The sequence below is a fragment of the Amblyomma americanum genome, chromosome 11 (genome assembly GCF_052857255.1).
Source record: "Amblyomma americanum isolate KBUSLIRL-KWMA chromosome 11, ASM5285725v1, whole genome shotgun sequence".
Classification (NCBI taxonomy): domain Eukaryota; kingdom Metazoa; phylum Arthropoda; class Arachnida; order Ixodida; family Ixodidae; genus Amblyomma; species Amblyomma americanum.
Genome location: NC_135507.1, coordinates 22092983 through 22114775, shown reverse-complemented (window position 1 = coordinate 22114775; position 21793 = coordinate 22092983). Strand labels below are relative to the sequence as shown.

Below are 21793 nucleotides of genomic sequence, written 5' to 3'. Positions count from 1 at the left end.
GGACGTTAAACCCCCATAAGCCTAAACCAAACTATTAAATAAGTATATAACTACGATAGTCAATAAGTTAGTAAGCAGTAAAATAAAGTAAATACAGGAAAATTAAAAGCTGGCGTTACGAGGTTGCCTCCGGGTCGGCTGCGCTCGCATTCATGTTTGGCTAAATGCTTCCAAGCGTCGGCTACAAGACAACTTGCTCGGACGGGCAGCACGTGAGCTTTCTTTCTTTCTTCCTTTCCGTCTTTCCTTCTCTTTTTCTTCCTTTCCTTCACCTGCTCCTTCTTTTCTTTCTTTCTCTCTTGTTGAACCACAGAAATCTGACGCAAGTTCCACTCTAGCACCACCGGGACCGAGAAATTAGACGTTTTTAGCATACCGGATACCTACTAGCCTAGCAGGAGGGGTCCGGTAAACCGGTATACGTCTACATTAGAACGTGTCCGGTATGCTAAAAACGTCTATTATTTGCATTGACGCTTCGAGGAGACTAAGCGCGCGCGTTTGCATGCGCATCGTGTGCGTTTGCTAAAGCGTTCTGATATATCCTAGCACCCAGCGTCAGAAAACTGTCCTGCACCGACTGGGCGCTTAGAGAATCGAAGCTCAACGTCTCGCGAGAACAGAAAAATGGTTTTCGTTTACAGCCGCCTAAATTATTTGTTTACGGAAAGATTTACGAAATGTTTAAAGCAAAATAACTGTCATTGAGGTCTTGAATTTTTCTTCAGTCACACACACACACACAAACTTTTTATTCTTCCAAATTTGCAGCTCCATAATAAAAACGTTATCAAAATTTTGTAAATTGCACCAGTTGAGCGTTTGGAACGCACAGATCTGGCATTTCCGGGCTTCAGTGCTGGACTCTTGAGATGCCGTCCCGTGCGACTTAGTTCCGTTCGCACACAAAGAGGCATTTTTTTTTTTTTTATGAGCGTCAGATGAAACGCGAACCGAAAAGCTATAACGCATGCTAGCTTCAGGAGGCTACTAGTGCAGTTTATTACAACTTCGAAGGCGAGATTACCGCTCATTGGAGGTTTGAATAGACCCCGCCTAAATTGGCTTTCCAACAGCTAATGTCTCTCTGCTAGTGTTGCATTTCACTGGGGTGGTACATTTGCGCAGACATTCTGCAGACGACGAGTACAATGACTGGTCTTCGTTAGGGCGCAGGTGGTTCAGGTTCCTCAGCCTCTTGTCCAGCACGCCTACTTGGGCTTTTAGATAAAGAGCAGAGATCTATGTCACTAGGTGTACGGTTGAACTTGGAACACCAGACGATAAAGAAACGCAGACAGTAAATAAAGACGAGCACAGGGCGAAGCCAGAGAGGGAGAGATAAAATGGTGTCCTATGGACAGATGAAAGAGAAAGAGGGGGGGAGACGCACTCGAAGTACCCTTATAGATCCATGTCTTCATATTCTGCGGCCACTGCCGTCCGTCTCGTATGATTGACGACGTCTACACACACATAAAGAGCGGCGCGTAGCTCGCCCTGGCGGCTTGCATGGAGAGCTGCGTTGGATCGAATAATCGAAGCGCCGGGGGAGGTTACGAAAGCAAACGTGAATATATGCGAAGCTTGAAAGCGTTGCGCTATGTAATAATGGTTCCCTTTCCTTCCGTAATGAAGCAGAGCCGATTGGTATCTCGCAATTCTTCGATCAGACTGCGGTCCTGCCTGTAGCGTCGTCGGTTCAGCTACCGTGCCTCAGAGCACTACCAGCAACTGTACACCGGCGACTGCAGGTTCTATTCTAGGTTCTAGCGACAGACGTGCCGTCAGTGTTCGTGGGATAGGCGGCTTGTATGCAAACAGGGCAGTCGCAGGGGCTTGGATTGTGACGTTGAGCGAGAGACCAAACTGTTGCAGCTAAATCTAAGAAAACTATGCACAGAAGAAAACAATAAATGGTCATGAAGCCATGGCCAGCCGAGGCAGTGTAAGCAGACGAGGAAGAACATAAAAGACCGAGCAACAACAACCGGACAGGACAGTGCAGGCACTGAAACTACCAACAAGTTTATCGCGTGCAAGGTATTTATATGCTAGCCGTAACCGACGCGAAAAAAGAAATCAAATGCAAAAATAAAAAATTAACGAGACAAACATGACCTAAGAAAAACGGCATCCTTCGAATAGACTTAGAACAGGTCGATCTACAAGCATAAGATATCAGAACCAAGCGTAGCCAAAAAAAAAAAAGAAAAAAAGAGAACAGCCAGTGATCAGATGAAAACAAGCAAACAGTCAAGAATGAGCATCGCTTATGCATACTAAAAGCAACAACGAGAGCAGTGCCAGCAACATCGAAGCATAAGTAGAAGTAGAAGTTAACGAGAATGACAATGAAAAACAAAAACTTTTTCAACAATGGATAACAGGTCGTGGAGGAAGAGAGGAATGTGGAATGAAAGAAGAAACAGAGATAGGCGCCCTATAGTGGAGGGCTCTGGAATAATTTCGACCACCTGGGGATCTTTAACGTACTTCTAGAAGCGCAGCAAACCGCCGCCAAAAACTGAGATGGAAAAGCCGCGTACCTGTTTTTTGGCTTGCGAAACCTGCGCCCTCCGCGGGCGAAGAAGCGCAGCCAGCGACGTCTCGTCACGTGATGCTCTGTCTGCAACTGTTATCCGCCATTTCATGCGTCGTCTCTATGGGCCGTCGTGTCAAATTTTCTCAGAACGCAACTCTCGTAGCCTACGCAGCCTCGACTTCGTTGAAAAGCCCCTAATTGCTTACCCCTTCAGGCGCGCCTCAATTGTAAGCACCTTGACGACTCGATTCAATAGTTTGACAACCCGCCCCCACTTCTATTGCAGTGATTTGTATACGACAGGAATGGCGTCTATTGTTACGAGTCGCATGTATGACACCGCTTGGTGTGGCGGGAGAGGTTATGCAGACTCTCAGTGGTGTCTGCTGACTCCCAACTCGGTTTTGCAAATGCGGCTAGGCAAGCTTGGCAACGGTAACAACGGCAAAGCGTTACCGCATTCGCCGTACGGCCGTCCGGCTAAACTGAAACTGTCTGTTACTGGAGATAGCAAAAGTGGCGTAAAAGATAGGCAGCCGCACTCTGCCGTCATTGTGGCTCCACGGCAGAGGAATGCGTTCGAAGAGCACGACTCACGTCCAGGTCTCCACACATCGCGCACTACTCAGTGTCCGTAGTGTCCCGCCGTTTCGACAGTGTTTTACCAATTTTATGTTTCGTTCGATAAACTAGAACAATCGTTATATCCGGACTCAGTGTAGTGGGTCCTGATTTATTTACTTTCGTGGATCCAGCTATGGCCAAAGAAGTGTCAGTTGATGAGCTAGTTAGTTAAGCTGTTAAGTTAGAAGCCCACGGCACCGATGAGTACCCCCCCCGCGCACCTGTTCCCAGGAGCGGTCATGCCCTGGGGAAATATAGGAATGTACGTCGAGGCGTGACGCCCGCGCTTAGGGTGCCTCGAAGCCAGGTACGGCACTATAATCCTTTCGGCATGGCGCCGAGTCATCCCCTGCTGACCGGCAGGGGCGCCAACGGCCTTGTCCCGCGGAAGACATTCCTTGGCTGTCAGCGGAGATGGCAAATCCGATGCGTGGCACTCGATAGAATGCACATGCAGCGAGCTGCGCACGCGGAGTCACGCGCCCTGCACGTTCCAGGAGGTGCTGGGTCCACTGGGCTCGGACCGGGGAGCCCTGGGCTCCGCCCACTTGCACATACGGTAACACTGCACTGCTGTTGGTTAAAACTGGGCGAGAGCTAATCTACTAAAGCTCCGCCCAATTATAGAAGGTGTTAAAAAACCCGCTGGAAACAATGACTGAAAAAGAGCTCGCAGAGTCTGAAGCTCGGCCGTTTTTAACCGCCTTTTTACAACTGCCCTTTTTAAACTGCCTTTTTTTGTGTCGATCCCGTCTTGAATAAATCAGTTTGTTTGCCAAGAAGTTGGAATTGCTGCCCCAACCGGCAACGTGTCGCCAGACGAGCGGACGAAGACCGCTAATCCCTTCGTACTGCTAACCGCCGTGTATCGATCACCGGCCAGCGTGCCATTACCATCCGTTGCTCGCGACGAGCAACCGACCAGTCCAAAATGGCCATCCCATCAGAAGGAGGGCAGGAAGTTAACTAAAGGCTTTGTAAAAAATTAAAATATACAGACCATCGGCTTTGCTTCTCTATAAGCCGTCAAGTAGGGTTCTTCTAGCGTCCTTGAACTTTTAATAGAGAGATTTAGCATAGCGGTGACTTCCGCATACCGGATTGCCGGACGCCGGCTGCGCATGCGCAATGGCCACACCTGGCCGCGACCCTACCACTGCGAGTGCGCAGTCGGCGTCAGTGGAAGGGACGCTAGTACGGCTCCGCTATGCTAAATGTGCTTAGCCCCTGGAGATGTCAGGACGAGATCTAGTCTTACCGTCGAGAGATTTAGAACACTGACGATGCAAAAACAAGTCACAGTGCACGAGATCCGCGGAAGCAAATTAAGCTTGTGAGCTGCATCCCCTATGAAAATCGTCTATAGACTGTCATAGACTTCTTACAGACTACATTGCTTTTTTATAGATATCGCATTTTTGCCAATTCATAGTCTATAGACTTTCTATGAAAAATCTACTAAAAGTGTATGCCCATAAATTTATCGATTGCCTATAAGCTGTCTATAGGATTTGGCTATGTAAAGTCTATAAACTTTAGAGACAAAAGTGTATGAACAGTCTATAGACTGTCTAAAGAAATTTTTGTAAGGGTGTTCTCGAGTAAGGGTGTACCAGCACAAATACAGCACTCGCGCCGTTTGTTGGGGACGTGCTCCGTTGACAAACAGAAAAGGATGAGAGCTCTGCTGTGTGTGTAGGTGTGTTTTTCTTTGATGCCGAATACCGTCCTATATAACTGTGACCATATATTAGGCACATGGCTAAAGTGTGACCCGCCTCGCCCTCCGCTACCGACTCGAGCGTGTACACCACGTCCCCGTGAGCTACTTCTTCCTCGACGAGCGCCGTTAACCCGTGAAGGAAGCTCAAACCGTGTCAAAGTGCGAGCTCCAACTCACACAAGAAATAGGCGGCAGGCACAAGTTTTCCTCCTATGGGTCGGCACGTCAGAGCCGTCCTCCACCGAGAAGTGTGACTTCTCTCAGCGCCCATGTGCCATCCCTGCGACTGATAAGTTACGAATTTCAGTCGCGTAACTGCGTAATTAACTACTGCCGCAGTAATCCGAATTTAGCAGTCCCTCCTTTTTTTTACAAAAAATTGAACGCAAATAAACGATATGCTTTGCTTTATGGGCGTAGGGAGATTCCTTCTAGAAAGTTTCAGTCGCAGGCGTTGAGACGAACATATACAGTTTCTAATGTTGTCCGAGAAGCTTCTCGGCATTTCCACCCACATCGAGTGACGTCAGTGTGCACTTGCTCCAATTATTGCGACGTTACCGAACCCTGTGTTTGTTCTCAAGAGTAACCAGTGCTTGCCGACTGGCTTGCTGATGTACTATGCCGTTGACAATGCTATGCCGAAAAAAGCGCTCTTCTAACTCAAAGAGCATATGAAAAAAATGTGTAAAGTCTTAGGTGAAACACCCTGTATGTGTAGAAAAAAAGATACCAAGGACCAAGGAAGAATTATTGGAGGCCGCGGCACGAAATCGAGGATACAGATAAGGGCAGGAAATTTGCAAGTACTCGGCATCATCTCCGCTGTCGGAGACAGGAGTAAAATTATATTTAAAAATTCGAGTGGCATTTGGCCCGCCGTTGGCCTAACTTATTGCATGAAGATCAGAGCGTGGCAGTAGGGGAGAATTATACGGAATACTCACATATGCAGGAAGCGCCCCCTATATATTTTGGCCCAATAGACGTTCCTGAGTGTAGCATAAAAGAATACACAAACCTTTCACTTCGACAGTGATCGACACAAGTCGCCGTGGGTGCAGTTTAATTTCTGAGAGATGAGTGAGTTTCGGTAAACAGACTGCGACCGGCGCAGTCGGCCTGCTGTTGAAACGATATAAACGAGCGTGTGTGATTTAGAGCTCCCAACTCCAAGAGTAGAATCTTGCTTTAGTCACATTTATGAATTTGTATGAATGTTCAATACCATAAAATAAATGCCTTTTGATTACGATGACCCGAAGCCAACTGGCGAAAGGGGTAGAGAAAATCACCAAGTATTAAGTCCGGTACTTTATATTGTGGTTTTGTTCTGTTCGTTCTTTTTTCTTCTTCCTATTCGATCAATAGCAATCAAAAAAAAATCTGGAGCCCGGTTTATGCGGTGCCCAAATTTGCCTCAATAGAGGCACATAAAGCAGTCTCTCTCTCTCTCTTTTTCAATAATGCACGTTCGCAGGTCAAAGTTGACGCATACACAGCAATTCTGGACAACATCATTTTTGAACGGGAATCAGTTTATGAACGAATTTTTTTTCATATATTGTAACATTTCACTACAACAATCAATATATCTGCAGATATCCTGTCGATAGCTTTGAATTAAACAAATTAAAATTAGAATTGATTTCTGGAGAAAGGAAATGGCGCAGTATCTGCCTCACATACCGGCGGGCACCCGAACCGCGCAGTAAGAGAAGGGATAAAGGAGGGGAGTGAAAGAAGAAAGGAAGAAAGAGGTGCCGTAGTGGAGGGCTCCGGAATAATTTCGACCACCTGGATTGGATTGGAAAACAATTAATTCGTCAGAAAAGGCAGAATGCAGACGATCTGTGCTAGGTGGCTATCAGTCCACGGCTGACAGCGACCTGGGAAGCCCATTCAATGACCCGGGTTTGAACTCCCAAGTCTGAGCTGACCAACACGGCCTCCCACTGCTCGAGAGTAGGAACCTGTATTACAGATTTCGGGGGCGGCTCCTCTTTACAATTCCACAATAGGTGATCATAAGTGGCTAAATCACCACATAATGTACATGCAGGGTCGTATTCACCGGGGTAGAATTTGGACAACAGGTAAGGCGTCATGAAGGATCGCGTCTGGAGTCGCCTCCAAGTGGTCTCCTGCTCCTTATTAAAGACTTTGTCTGGAGGAGGGAATATCCTCCTTTCAAGTTTAAAATGATTAGTAATATCGTGAAAAGATGATAGGCCGTCCTTAGAAAAACTCTCAGCAACGACAGCGTCCCCTGCTCGGATGACGAATCCTCGAGCTGTTGTGTGTGCCGCTTCGTTACCAGGGTTCCCCGAGTGAGCCGGGACCCATATCAATTCAATAATTCTGTCTAAGTCTTTGGTTTGACCCAATATGCTCATTGCTGCCTGAGAAATTCTGCCCCTCGCATAATTGCGTATGGCAAATTTAGAGTCGCTGAGTATGGTAGTAGCTTCTGTGTTAATGATAGCAAGGGCGATTGTCGCCTCTTCTGCCGTTTCCGAGGATTTCGTTATGGTAGTGCCGGAGACTATCAGTCTACCTTGCGTATCCACCGCCGTTAGTGCGAACGACCACCTGGGGATCTTTAACGTGCACTGACATCGCACAGTAAACGGGCGCATTAGCGCGCTATTAGCGTTTTTGCTGTCGCCAGAAGCGTCCCCCTCTGGTTTTCTATGGCAGTCTTAACTACCCCATGCGAGCGAAGGAAAAAGTTTAGAACAAAGATCTTCCTACACACCGGAAGAATTGACCATTACCTTCAATATTTTTAGAACAACACCTTACAATATTTCAATATTCAAAATCTTTGTCCAAGATTGGTGGATGCGGCATAAATTCACCTGAATTCGTCAACCTCCGCTGTGTTTCCCCTACAGCCGCTCGACATAGGCTCCTGGCAGCCTGTGCGCTACTGCAAGCGAGCGGCTGCACGGATGCTGTGCTCACAACACTGCCACAGCTGCCGAGTCACGTCCCTTCTCCGGCTTTTTAAGGCTCCATTCGACGCCTGACCGAAGACGACCCGCGCCGAGCACTAACGCATCCACTCGTGGCCCGAGGCCTCCGGAAGGCGCATCTCTCGGGCCGAGATGTGGGCCATCAGGAAACGCGGGCATCCTCCCACCACGACGGTTGACCCGGAGACGTCGTTCGCCGCTGCTGCTCCCAAAACCGGTTGCCATTGAACTCGCCGAGGCTGGCTGCAAGGCCGGGTGAAAAAGAAGATCGCAGAGACAGAGCAGAGAGTGGAGAAGAAGCGGCCCCCAGGCAGATAGGAGAGCGGAAGCAGCCACACTGCGAATTCCACGCACCACTGCCCAAGAACGCGCGGCTGGCTGCAACGGACGGCGCGCGGCAGCAGCTGACGCGCCACCTCCTGTTTCCACTGTATTTAAAGATGCTGAAGATCACGTTAGGAACAAACAAGAGGTACGTGAATTGCAAGAAAAAAAAACAAGAAAATTCGCATATGACAAGCGTGTGAAATTACACAGAAAAAAAATTGGAGGACGCTTAAGCTTCGTCTTTAAGAGTGAGACGCGACAGCGACTTGCAGCGTTGCCAAGGGGTGCACGGAACGCCGTGGCCCGTTGGACAACTTAAGGAAAGGACGCCTGTCTCACATATCTCGGTGGACACCCGAACCTGGCCGTAAGGGAAGGAAAATGAAATGAAAATTGGTTTTAAGGAAAGGAAATGACGCCTGTCTCACAATTCTCGCTGGACACCCGTATCGCGCCGTAAAGTAAGGAAAATCGCTTCCCTTACGGCGCGGTTCAGGTGTCCACCGAGATGCCATTTTTCGCCCACGGCCAACGCCGCCGACGACCCCGGCTTTTCTACGACACGAGCTCCTTAACGCTGTCGAGTTAAATGTGCGGCTAGGTGCGAAATAGCGGGAAAAAAGAATGAGCTTCAGCTCGAGCCAATAAAATTAAAAATTGTTTTGCCCAGTACCAGTTGCTTAAAAAAACTGCGAAACCGAATATTTTCAATTCAGTGACATTTTCAGAACCAGAGCTAAATTCAAGTTTATTCGTTACGCAAAAATCGGGGCGGCTGCGTTTTTATGGAGGAAAAACGGTAAGGCGCCCGTGTGCTGTGCGATGTCAGTGCACATTAAAGATCCCCAGGTGGTCGAAATTATTCCGGAGCCCTCCACTACGGCACCTCTTCTTCCTTTCTTCTTTCACTCCCTCCTTTATCCCTTCCCTTACGGCGCGGTTCAGGTGTCCAACGATAAATGAGACAAATACTGCGCCATTTCCTTTCCCCCCCAAAAACCAATTATTATTATTATTATTATAGACAACTTGTCTGTGCATGGTCTTAAAGAAAGCGGGCCGACTTAGTTTCTGACGAGATTCGAGGGAGCCGACTCCATCTGTATGTTTGTTGGTTTTGGGGGAAAGGAAATGACGCAGTATGTCTCATATATCGTTGGACACCTGAACCGCGCCGGAAGGGAAGAGAAAGGAAGCAAGAGGTGCCGTAGTGGAGGGCTCCGGAATAATTGCGACCACCTGGAGATCTTTAACGTGCACTGACATCGCACAGCACATGGGCGCCTTAGCGTTTTGCCTGCATCAGTAAGGACGGTGAAAGGAGACGGCGCCGCTTCGCTAGGGGCACTGCGAGCCTGAACGCCGAGTTCAATTCGCCCTTAGGATTAATATGCAATGCCATACGGGCTCCCTGGAATGCTCACCCCGTAATCGCGTGATGCGAGACGACACGTCTTTCATATACACCGAGCTTTTTCTGGCCTGCAACGAGACATCCCAACACTGACGAGTTACATGGGTCCTCCCAGAGGACCGCGCGCGACAGCGTATGACCAAACAAAACTTGTTTCCATGGTCAATAAAATGAAACGCAAGTGAGGGGGGGGGGGGGGCTCGTTTCCCACCAGAAGCAGATTAATGGGTCTCCCTCTTGAAGGGGGGGGGGGGGGGGGAAGGGGGGAAATTGGAGCCATGTATTTCTTGGACTTGTAAAAGCGAAAACATTACTACGAAAAACGTTTGCCATTGAACTTGCCGAGGCTGGCTGCGAGGCGCACTCGTAGATGGTACAGAAAACTCCAGTGATGGCAAGGAAAATAGAGCGACGTCAACAAGCGGCCTTAAACGCACACAGAAAGCCGAGCACGGCCACATCAGACAATCCTTCACGTGCCTTTCGTCCATATATACTCCCCGCTTGCCGACCTCCATGTGGCGCCAGTATTCCCGATATTCGTGCCAAAATTCTATCGCATTCCAGGTGGTGTCATACGATTTCTCGTTACACACTGCTTATAAATGTTAGTCAAGTTAGAGGCTAGCCTGCGAGACGGATCCGAAGTGGCGATAAATGTATTTTCAACTGTATGCCATCCCAGACTTTCGCATCACAATTGTGATGAAACCGTTCGCCGTACAACGTTCCGGGTGGTGTGTATATACGCACGTGTGTATGTGTGGGTGGCGTCATACATCGCAGCACAGGAAACAGCGCAGACAGCGCGGGAACGCAGCTGTTGCGGGCACTGCACGCAACTACGGAGACTGAGAGCGCCGTTCCTGTGCGGCTCGACGGCGACCGTGACCGACCTCGACCGCCCCAGTCGGAGTCCTCGGGGCGCCCTTCGTCCCAGCGATACTGAGACAAGGCGGTCGTCGTGCCGCGTCCTAATGCATCTGCGCTGCGTTCCGTGAAAAAATAACGCAAAAATGAAACGAAGAAAAGGCACAGCTGTTGCATCATTACTCGCCCACGTCCATTTGCCGCCCCCCCCCCCCCCCCTTCCCCCCTTTTGTGCGGTCGTGCCCATACAGTCGTCGCTTGGATTCGTGGTTCGCCTTCAGAAGGCCTACAGTTCAGGAACCCCGGGGATGCCCAGACATAAGGAAGAACGGAAGCGAACCAGCAGCAACCGAGACCGCATAACTGACCCCGAAGAAATGCGTGCGCGTCTGGCAGCCGGTGCTGCAGCTGGAAGGCAGTTTTCCTCCCGGAAGTGTACATGGCGGTGGAAGCAACCGGCCACCATCGAATTCCAGCACTTCTGTCCCCGTTTATTAGACGCTGTGTTGCACGCGTACGCGTCTTTGGAACATGCAACTCACTCGATGCATGATGCAGCGGTGTTAACCAAAGCGTATTGCAACGAGCAAGTGTTGTGACTGCATGCGAACATGTAAATTCGTGGAAAGGCGTTGCGCTATAGTGGAACAGCTGATATCTAATCTTTCTGCCTGAACCGCTCGCTAATTCGAGCATAGGTCGGCAGACTCACTGCACTCATGTCGCCTCACTCCCACTCAGAGTGAGTGGTGAGTGGGAGTGGATGTCAGCGTGAGTGAATGAGAGTGTGGGTGGCCATGAGCGTGAGAGTTGTGAGTGGCCGTGAGTGTGACTGAGCCACCTCTCATGGTGTCCAGGTATGAATTCGAGCTCAGGCTTCTTACTGCGATCCCACTTCGTCGTTAGTGGTTGTAATAAGCAGGGATATGATAGCTGGAAGAAGCGCCTCACTTAAAACCACGTCTGGAAGTAAGCAATTTTGAAATGTCATTAGCATTTTTGCGGCTAACTACGCTTTTGTTATCTATAAACGCATCGCTAGCCAGAAGCCACCACCAAATTAGATCTTCGTTCAAGATTCGAGCAGGATCTACCCAGCGGTTCAGGAGTAATGGTTCTTTAGTACGGCACCTTTCTTTCACTCCCTCCTTTATCCCTTCCCTTACGGCGCGGTCCAGGTGTCCAACGATATATGAGACAGATACTGCGCCATTTTCTTTCCCCAAAAACCAATTATTATTATTATTATGTTTCTTGTAATCATGCTAGCCATGGATAACGGGCCTTTTCGTCGCCACTACCGCTGGCGGCGTAACTCTGCGCTGAGCGCAGTGAAGGGCACAGTCTGAAACGTGAATGGCGGGCTGAGTGTGTCAGTTGTGCTAAAACGGGAAGCCGCGAGCCGGAAAACGAGAGCTTACGGACAGCAGCTCGCATATTTCCTCCTAGTTCCAACCAACCGAAGACGGGGTGCACTCACGTTTGATTACGATCAGCTACAGCTTGCTGTCTTAGCTTAACTGAAAAAGGCGCCGGCCACATGTTAAAGGAGTCGGGAAATAAACAGTACGCACTGTCTTTGTAAACCATAGAACTGGAGAAGGTATATGTCCGAGCGTACTTTAAACAGTTTAATGCGGTAGTGTTTTGTACGTATAGATTTTCGGTTTTGGTTCCCGCAGGCTGTGAAATCGGATGCCACATAGGCTGCTCTGTCGCCGGTCGCATCCATGTCAATGTTGTTCGCAGCAGCGATAACCGCATGTCATCAAAAACCTCAATTACAATGACAATTCAATGGGTATAATGGAAGCTCGTGCATGCATTCTTAGAACCACGTGCAGTGACCGTTTCCCGCACAGTTTCACCACTCGGTTGAAATACAGTATAACAGACATTAGGAAATAAAGGCAGACAGTGTTGCCCGTATTTCAGTACTGTGCCCTGTTTCCATGAAAGTTGTTCCCGGTGGATCAAGGAGCGACTAGGTCATCTCAAGACGTCGCGTCACTCTGAATGGTTCGAAGCAGACTCAAAGTATACACACACTAAAATGATCGGTAGCCATCAGGCACGTAGCCAGGAATTTTCTTTTCGGGAGGGATGCAACGTAATCTCTCGTCCTGCGCACTAGCGCCCTCTATTGCCCTAACCGATAGGGTCACCTTATTCTTAAAACCTCTACAAAACCTACAAAAATTTAACGTCTATGTGAAGCATTACGTTTAGCATCAGAAGCCTACAAAAGAGATATCAGTGCCGAAGAGACTGAAAGAGTTCGCGTTATCTGTGCGCCATTTTGTACATGCCAGAATATACGCTTACTGAACCTTCGCACACAGGGATGGCTGAAGATTGCGATAACTGCTCCTGTAACTCACACGCACTGCAGAAGAGCTGGTCTCCGCCATCAGTTTTCTTACCTGTAAGCTCGTGCAACGCACATAATAGTGCGCCTATAGCTTCACGCCACCTCAAAAGTAGCCTCTAGATGATGTCAGGACGGCGCGAAAAGAACAAGGACAAAAGAGGCACAAGAACACAACAGGACCGGCGCCAACTTGCAACTGAGGTTTATTCGCCCAAACCCTTACATTTTATGAAGCACCCGAGCCGTACCGCAGAAGCCTATCACACAAGAATAAGAGATTGTGAACAACAATCAGAATTCAGGAAGTAGGTGCTACTTCCTGTCCTGACATCATCTAGAAGCTACGCACCAGCTAGCCCAAACCAAAGAGTACTTGTTCAAAAGTAGCGGCGCCCCCGACACAGACCAGCCTAAAACGTAACGCATGGGCCACACAGTTTCCCCGGAGGAAAGACTGCGCCCTCAGGCGGGGCCACGCACGCGTTAAGAGGAAGGAAGAGATGCGGATTCGCTCTGCTGCCGCAAAGAGGGGCGCTTTTTTCCAACCGGTTGACGTCAGGCGTCCGCGGCACGTCTCGACCCAAGCAGCGCGCTCGTACGGCCGAGCTTCGACGCAGTCACCCTAGAGGAAACACAGAGCAGCGTCTTGCGACAGACCGCTTAAACCTGGCACCCTAAAACAATGTGCCTCGTCTCGGAAAAGAAGCCCGTGGGAAGGTGGGCTGTCCCGCATTGCCCTCCGGGCGTCTGGACATAGGGGCAAAAGTAGCGGTCGCGCTCAGAACAACTCAAAGAAGGCGCAATATGGCCACGCGCCACAAAGCAGACGCTTGCGAGCCCTGTCTTGGTAATCCCTCTCAACCAAGCGCGGTTCAGTGATCGACTCATGGACATTGGCTCCTGGTCAATGGACGCGTGGCCTACTTGACCTCACAATTTATACGAGCAGTTGGAGGGTGCCGGTTTAGTACACCGTTGGAAACGTAAGCATGCTGAATACGGTTTTTTGACCTCTCATTTCTGCGCGAATAAATGTGACAGGCCCAAGTAATGACCCCCCCCCCCCCTATAACAGGGGCTCTCGCACTGACTAAAAGTTCCAGTATGAATTAATAGCCAATCCAATTCAAGCTGAAGGCTAGCATCGAGTTCGGGCTTTAAGCCCCAACTCGATGGACACATCCTAGGCGCACGGCGGAGCGCCTGCGCGCCCAGCGCCGTGACGGGCGTTGAAAAGACGCATCCGCCTCCATGCTCCCTGTGCTGGCTCGTTCCCCCTCTCTAGCCGACCGAAGGAATTTCAAGCGTGAAGAAAGGGGATTTGGGGGGGCGCTGAAAGGACAACTTAAACAGCAAAGAAAAGTTCCAGGAACCTGAAAGAGCTTCAAGCCATGAAAAAAAAGAGTCCTCGAGAGCCCCGCGGTCCTCCTGTTGTAAACCGGACCCCGCTTCCGACGCGCGCGCTCAGGCGCGGACATCTGACATGTACAGATATCTGCGCCCTGCTCAAGCGTCGCGCTTTGCGCATGCGCAGACAGGATCCTGCGTACGCCCGTGCGCGTAGGCGCTCCGCCGGTACGCGTAGGCGACCCGGAGAAATGCAACTGGCGTCAGCAGAAGCTACGCGGGAGACAGGCCACTAAATTCGTATTCGCGCATCATATTCAGGTCACACTTACCAACCGTCTGCAACTTGCGTAGACGCGTTGTTCTATCGGCGTCAAATGAACTGCGAACAGCGGAGCGCGTGGCCAAAGGTCCATTGTACGCAGTCTATACCTGTCGTCATCCGAGATAGGCGTGCTCTCCCCGTTTGCGACTGATTTGCTTCCGTTTCTTGGACGGTCGTTTTCTCGCTTCGCCACTACAGCGCCACATTTTCGCTGGTGGAACGGCTATCAAGTTCTGCTCACGGAGTGAAGCAAGAGATTCAGCGACGACCACGTTGGACACCGACCGCAACCCGATCGGCCTTTTTCACTGTTCGCATCGCAACCGCGACCAGACGCTGATAACAGGGAGATGATAGTAGCAAAGTCAAAGCGCTGCAGGCCAGGAAGAAGAGCGCCCGCTTCATTCACGCGGCCTACAGCCGCTGCTGCCAGCGTGGCCCGTTGCGATTGTCCGAATGTGTCACCGGACATTTGGCCACACGCTCCGCTGTTCGCATTTCATTTGACGCCGATAGTACACACAAAAGCCTGCTGCGACTATCGGACAGCATTGACAGGAATGAATTCCGAATGCGCCGTGGTGACTGTAGACTAAACAAAATAAGGAGGATTTCATTTGCGCTCACTTATTCGAACAGTCTGGGGCCTCTAGTGGTAGAAAGCGGGGGCACTACACCTATACGCCTACTGCAGGGCAAAAGCCTCTCCCATGTCTCTCATATACCCTGTCCTTTGCCAGCTGCGCCCACGCTATGCCTGCAAACTTCTTAATTTCGTCCGCCCACTTAACCTTCTGCCGGAACCTGCTACGCTTGCCTTCTCTTGGAATCCACTCCGTTACCCTAAGGACCAGAGGTTATCTTGTCTTCGCATTACATGCCCAGCCCAAGCCCATTTCTTCCTCTTGATTCCGACTAGGATGTCATTAACAACACAGCGAGCCATGGAAAGAAAAATGATAGGTGTAACGTTGAGAGACCGGAAGCGGGCAGAGTGGGTGAGGGAACTAACGCGTGTTAGTGTCATCCTAGTCAGTGGTTATGGTGCACGGCTACTGACCCGAAAGACGCGGGTTCGATCCCGGCCGCGGCATTTCGATGGAGGCGAAATGCTGAGGCCCGTGTTCTGTGCGATGTCAGTGCACGTTAAAGAATCCCAGGTGGTCGAAATTATCCGGAGGCCTTCACAGCCTGAGTCGCTTTGGGGCGTTAAACCACAAACCAAAAGCTACTCCGTTCTCAGTGCGAAGATGCCTTTCCAATCAGAAATAAAGAAGCGCTCTTTGTACACGAAAAAAGCGCACAAGCATCCGTGACGCGCCCCCTCCACTCCAGTCTAGAGTTTGTTTCATTTTTGTACAAGAAGACGAAGTCATGAATTATAGAGCTACACCTTCAGCTGTGTTTCAGCATGTTGGTATAGATGTTGGATTGCTCACATTGTCAAATTCATGAGCGTTCTCCGATGATCAGACCAGTGCGCGTTGGGAGGGAAGCATACAGACACTCCCCCCCTTCCCCCCCCCCCCCCCCCTCGTAGAACTTCCGCATTCAGAAAATAGAAGGGTTATATTTTTAGCTGCGAGTCGGTTCGGCAGCGAAGCGAAACCAGATTTCGCCGGTGCTCGAAGGGGTAGTCGAGGGTGGGGTTCCTTCTTCCGAGACCAAACAAGCTCAAGAGGACGTACAATGAAATAGGAAAGACTGCTTTCCGCATAAAAATTGGTTTTCTGCGAAGAAAACAAAGGCTGGAGATGCTTAATGGCTTGCCAACGGAAAAGAACTTTTTTATACGCTCTCAACCAAACTGCGAAGTTCCCGTGGCCAAAGCAGGAGTTGGACAGTGTGGCGAACATTTTCGCAAGCCTGCCTTTGACAACGTTTCCACCGTTCAGCGCAGTTCACTTCAGTCTGAAGTAGAATCCGTTTTTGAAAGAATGTCTTTGTTTACACTTTATTCAGAATGTACAGTTACAGCGCACACGAAGACGTGGTGGCAGGAGGCACGAGTGGTGAAGTATAAACGATCACGCGGTGCTCACAACAGTCATCAGTACAATCATAAAATAAAGCCCCTGTCCTTAGCCGAGAAAGCTAGCTTTTCGCTCAAAGCTGCAACGTCGTATATGCGCACAAATACAAGAAATTAATCGGTGTCCGTATAGCACGGACAACCAAAACGTTGCAACGACGCTAACTTATCTCTGCATTTTTTTGCATGCCCACTGACAGTTTGTAACTGCTAGCTATTCCTTCTTTATGACCTAGCTCACTTGGTAACAAAGCACGTTGGATGCCAAACTTCGGACAAAGGCAGCATACCATGCGCGGGCGCTCGAATGATGCCTGGAGCCGGGCACGGTTACGATAATTAGGACTGCGGGTCAGGGCGCCTTCTCACAGTCAGCTCGAGGTCACTTGTTTGGATAAACTCACAAGGCTTCAGCTAGAAGCCACGAGCCTGCTACAAGTTAGCAATAAAAATAGCATAGCATACACGGCCGACCCGCAAGTAGTCCCTGGTGTATACGCAAGTCAGTTCATGACGAGCGAGGAGGTCAATCCAGGCGCAGTTCTTTGCGGACGTACTTGGGAGCCTCGTGGATGATGCCGGCCTGGATGAGTCCATGAGCTGTGTCCAGGATCGACTCCTTTATGGGCCTCGGTTCCACCTTGAGCACCTCGCGCATCCTCTTGTTGGAGAACTTGAATACCTTTCCGACGCGAGGGTAGAGCATCTTGGCTGACCGGTCGACAAAACCCACGAGCCAGAGTCCAATGTTGGGAGCCGACAGGAACGGGATGTAGTAGCCCTGGCCCGACAGTTCTTCGCGGAGAGTGTGCGCTATGTCCTTCAGCCAGACGTTGCCCGAGTTGATGATGTGCCGCTTTCCCGCAGCCTCCGGAACAACCAGGGCCTGGACGTGGGCCTTGGCGACGTCGCGGACGTCGCATATGGCGAAGTTGACGTACGGGATGAGCGGCGTTGACTTGTCCAGCAGCCGCTTCACGACTTCGACGCTGGTGCCGTAGGTGCCGTGCAGTGGCGGGCCGAACACGAGCGACGGGTTGACTGCCACGAGCTCGAAGCGCTTGGCTGCCGGCAGCGAGTTGACGAAGTCCCAGGCCGCCTTCTCGGCGAGCGTCTTGCTCTTGGCGTACGTCTCCAGACCCTTGAAGTCCACGTTGGTCCAGTCACCCTCGTCGTACTCACGGTCGGCCGGATTGTCGACCTCGCCGTGTACGGCACCCATGGTACTGGTGATGACCACTCGCTTGACGGTTCCGGCCTCGGCGGCGAACTTGAGCACGCGACGCGTGCCCTCCACAGCGGGTCGGATCACGTCGTCCGGGTGGTTGGGCTCGGCGTTCGGGAACGGAGACGCCACGTGAACCACATGCTGACAGCCCTTGACGGCTTCGGCCCAGCCGGCATCGTCCAGCAGGTCGGCTTCAACGAGTTCCACGGGGTGCTCGGCTTCGGGGCAGCAGGTCCGAAGTGGCTTGGTTTTGCGCTCGTTCTTCGCATCGCGCACAGTGCCACGCACGTGGAAACCCTGCTTGAGCAGGGCTCGGACCACATGGACGGCGATGAAGCCGGAGGCCCCAGTCACGAGCACCACGCCACCAGAGTTGGCCATGTCGCTGCTGAAGTGCGGCAGAGTGTGCGGCGCGCAAGGGGAGGATGCGGCTGTAGGCAGGACGCTACCGTCACGGCGTCGGTCTCGCGGTGAACTGTCAAAATACCGGTTCTGAGCCACCGCATAGCCCCGTCGCTCGCTGGGTCGCTCGAAACGCGGAAGCGAACATCCCGCCCTAATTTCGTCGCCGGTAGCGCCACCTGTCCCGTACACGCGGTAATATTTCCTCCGAGCGTCGGGCGGGAAGAAAGTTGCGGCGTGGCGCCACCTATCGCACAGCCAGAGTAGCAGCAGCTACTCGCGCGCGCTTTAAAGTTCGGCGGCGCCGCATGAACGAAGCAGCACAAACAATGCATAGTTAACTCCTGTGCTAACAAGTCTACTTGTCTGATCGCAGCTGCATGGATCGGGCGCGCGCCATTCCAGGCGGTGTGGTCTGACAATAGTGCCAAATCGCTCATAGTCATACGCTCACCAACACCGACTAAGAATCTTGCCACCGTACGTACCATCAACGACGAATGATACGCGAAAAAACCGAGGTGGCGACAAGAAAACACGAACATGATAGGTCCCGGAGAGGATATAATTGCTTGCCCTGGATAAGAGCTTTTTATTTTGCTGACCATAGCTCAATCGTCGCGTTTCAATTCTTGCTGATAGTACGTACTATCCTGTGCCGTTGTCAAGCAACCCGAGTTAGTTACTACCCGAGTAAGCTCGCGTAAGTTCGGAGGAGCGTCTCGCCAACTGCGCGAGAGGTTACTCGAGATTAGCTTGCTGCGGTGACTCGGGCTGCCGGCGTCATGTCCCGGCATGACCTACTTGATGCAGTGCGGGACCGCGCAGTGGCTCAGGGACCCAGCTGGGTCTAAAACTCACTTGCTGAATAAAGTTTTTCTGTCTGTCTGTCGAGATTAGCAGCATGTGTTGCACAATCCCTACCGGTGGCTGTGATAGAAACAGTCGCCTGTCAGTGCAGTGGCGCATCGCGTAACCGCTGCGCTAAAGACATCACGTCATACCCTAGCTTGAAGCGGAGCTTAACTGCCCCCTCCAATCGAAGAATGAACACTTGCTTTCGCGCGTCTGCTAGGTTTAACTATGCTACGTTTAAACGTATCAATTCTTACAACACGCATTTTAATCAAGTGCCTCTGAAAATAGGCTCTGCAACCAATTGCTTCACTATCAACACGTTAAGACGTTGCTCACAACCGCCTTGCGCTTGCTACGGTGCAGTTGCGGCAGCCTAGCGCGTGCAAGGTTGACTGCGACATCATAACAGGTTGATGCTAGTGACAGAGGGTCTCCTTTGAGGAGCATTCGCCGCTTCCAACGGTAAAAATGGCCAAGAGCATTATGGAGCAGTCTTATTTGTCGCAGGTGAAAATTAAATTTGGAGCAGCTACCTCATGCTTTGTAAAAGCACGCGTTCCATAGCAAGAATGCTTGATTTACAAAGTAACAACGTGCTGCACGAAAGAACTCTAGGCAGCCCTCTTGGCCAGCTTGGCGTATTTTTTTTAAATGCGTCCAAATTCACTTATCGGGATGACCTTAAATTGAACGAAATTTGTATTCCAGACATTACTGTAAATTCTGTGCAAAAGCTGCAGATAATGTCCAGAAACACGCATTTAAGTTTTTTTATAAATATAACTTAGGAGTAATATCGTTTTTAAACTTGAAAAAACAAAAGCAAGCAAAATTTTAAAAATAAGCCCATGATTGCGTTCCTACGTCACGACGTTATCACTCAAAACGAACTCGATTAGAGAAAGCCAGAATGAATAGAGTAGCGTTATCTGCGATCCGCTTCCGCGGGCACCACAGAGTACGCGCTGATTTGTCCCAACGCGGCAGGCGCGCATGCAGACGACGGGCACGTGGCACCATCTGGCGCCCTAAGGGTGGTCTGCGCATGCGCAGTCGCGGAAGCGGTTCGCGCGAAGCTATAACCCTGATGAAAACGCCACCACGGTCACAGCGATCGTTCCGAAATTAGCGCGGCCTGTTTGCTTCGTAGAAGTTATATACGCTTTAGAGCGCGGGAGCATGGGCGCTGCCATATTTGGTCATGTGACCATTCCGACATCGCCGGCCTTCGGGCCTTCCCGTTTCGACGGCTGCCGGCTGCATGACGCTTCTCCGGCTCCCGCTGTGGATAACGATCTGTCGGACGGCGCAAAAACTTCCGTGTGAGTGCGCATAGAACGTGTCGGTAGTGGAAAATGTTTGGCTCAACCGGCTCATTTACTCCTACATCAGACTGCCTGCATCAGCTCGAATCATTGGCTCAAGTGTGCCAACAAACCGCGGTCAAATTTATTGAGTCGATTGATCGCCTACCACTATTTGTGGCCCGTGCAACCTGTTGTTGAGCTGCAGATTTAAAGCCAAACAACGTCTGAAAGCTTGCTTTTTTAGAGCTCGATATTTTTGCCGAATGGAGGAATGTGTGTTCACTGCTCAGCACTGTGCACGCGACGTACAACTGAACGTCCGTGTGATCGCCGGCCGATTACCCAGATATTTACTTTATCCTTCGTTAACATTCCGGCTTAAAAAGGAAGGATATGGTGTTTCTCAAGGGCCCCTTCAGAAGCTCGGTGACGTTCGACTGTGCTTTCTTGCTAAGTAAAACTTAAAAGTGCTCGGAGTTCAGCACCCGCATATGTAACCAGCCGGAATAAGCTGAAATATATACAAAGTCCTGTCATGACAAATTTCACCGCTCTCCCATGCATTAGCGTACTTCTGTAGACCTTTGTATCGGGCGAGAGAATTATTGAAGCGCCTCCTCTACGGACGTTTGCAGAAACTCGTTTGCCTCTTCCACTGTGCTAGCGCCAAGTATGGACAGACGACAGTTTAGTGTGCACTGTGCCGACGCCCAGGAAGAACTTATTGAAAAGGTCTAAAAATGCACCGATTATTATACGCACCGCATCAGTGTTTGTCGAAGGTGAGAAAGGTTAAAGGCATGCACGCTCGTTCTGGCATTCCAGGAGCTAGCTGCTAGCGCTGAAATAAACTGGCGTGAGGCATTTGTGATGTTTATTTTTCCTGGAACAACACATTCTGTTCTCCCTGAAAGCAGCATGAACTCGCAAGACAGTTCCTTGAAAAACGTCAGCACTTGCGTCGCGAAGTGTCCCATATGTAAAAAGCGCGTCTATTTTTCTGACACGTACACCACAGGGATATTAGCTCTAGATATTAATTGAACAATACGAATATCTGTATTACAGCCGGGTTGTTTAAGTCACTTGACGGTCATACACAAGCTGCGCCGCAGAGTTTCGCGCTGCGTGCCTATTATGCTAACTACGGCTCCGAAGGCCAGAAGTGGCGCCCGTCCTAGTGGTGCCACCTGTCGAGGACAGAGCAAACTGCTCACTGTAAACGGTCTATATGATGCCGAGTGCAAGCAGTTGACGCGGGGGGTACCGCTCGCCTTGTCCCCCGGTTCCAAGGTCCCAGGACAGGTTTCTTGCAGTCCAAAATGAGCGCGCATCTCGCGACGAACCGTTTTATCTCGCATGTGCGGTCCTCGTCTCAAGGTGCACTGCGATTTTCCTCAGTGGATGGGTTCGGCACTACAGTGCTCCCACGCGCTTCGCTT

At 50.6% G+C, this 21793-nt stretch overlaps 1 protein-coding gene across 1 annotated transcript; it reads right to left on the bottom strand.

Moving 5' to 3' along the window:
* Nucleotides 1-16450: 16450 nt before the first annotated feature.
* On the bottom strand, nucleotides 16451-20240 carry LOC144111197 (uncharacterized). Its single transcript, XM_077644386.1, has one exon. It carries the CDS (start codon nucleotides 18163-18165, stop codon nucleotides 17083-17085), a length of 1083 nt encoding a protein of 360 aa, XP_077500512.1. The 5' UTR covers nucleotides 18166-20240; the 3' UTR covers nucleotides 16451-17082.
* Nucleotides 20241-21793: the final 1553 nt, after the last annotated feature.

Bases quoted from the DNA above. Each gene is read 5' to 3' on its own strand.
- LOC144111197 (XM_077644386.1), bottom strand. From the start codon at position 18,165: ATGGCCAACTCTGGTGGCGTGGTGCTCGTGACTGGGGCCTCCGGCTTC.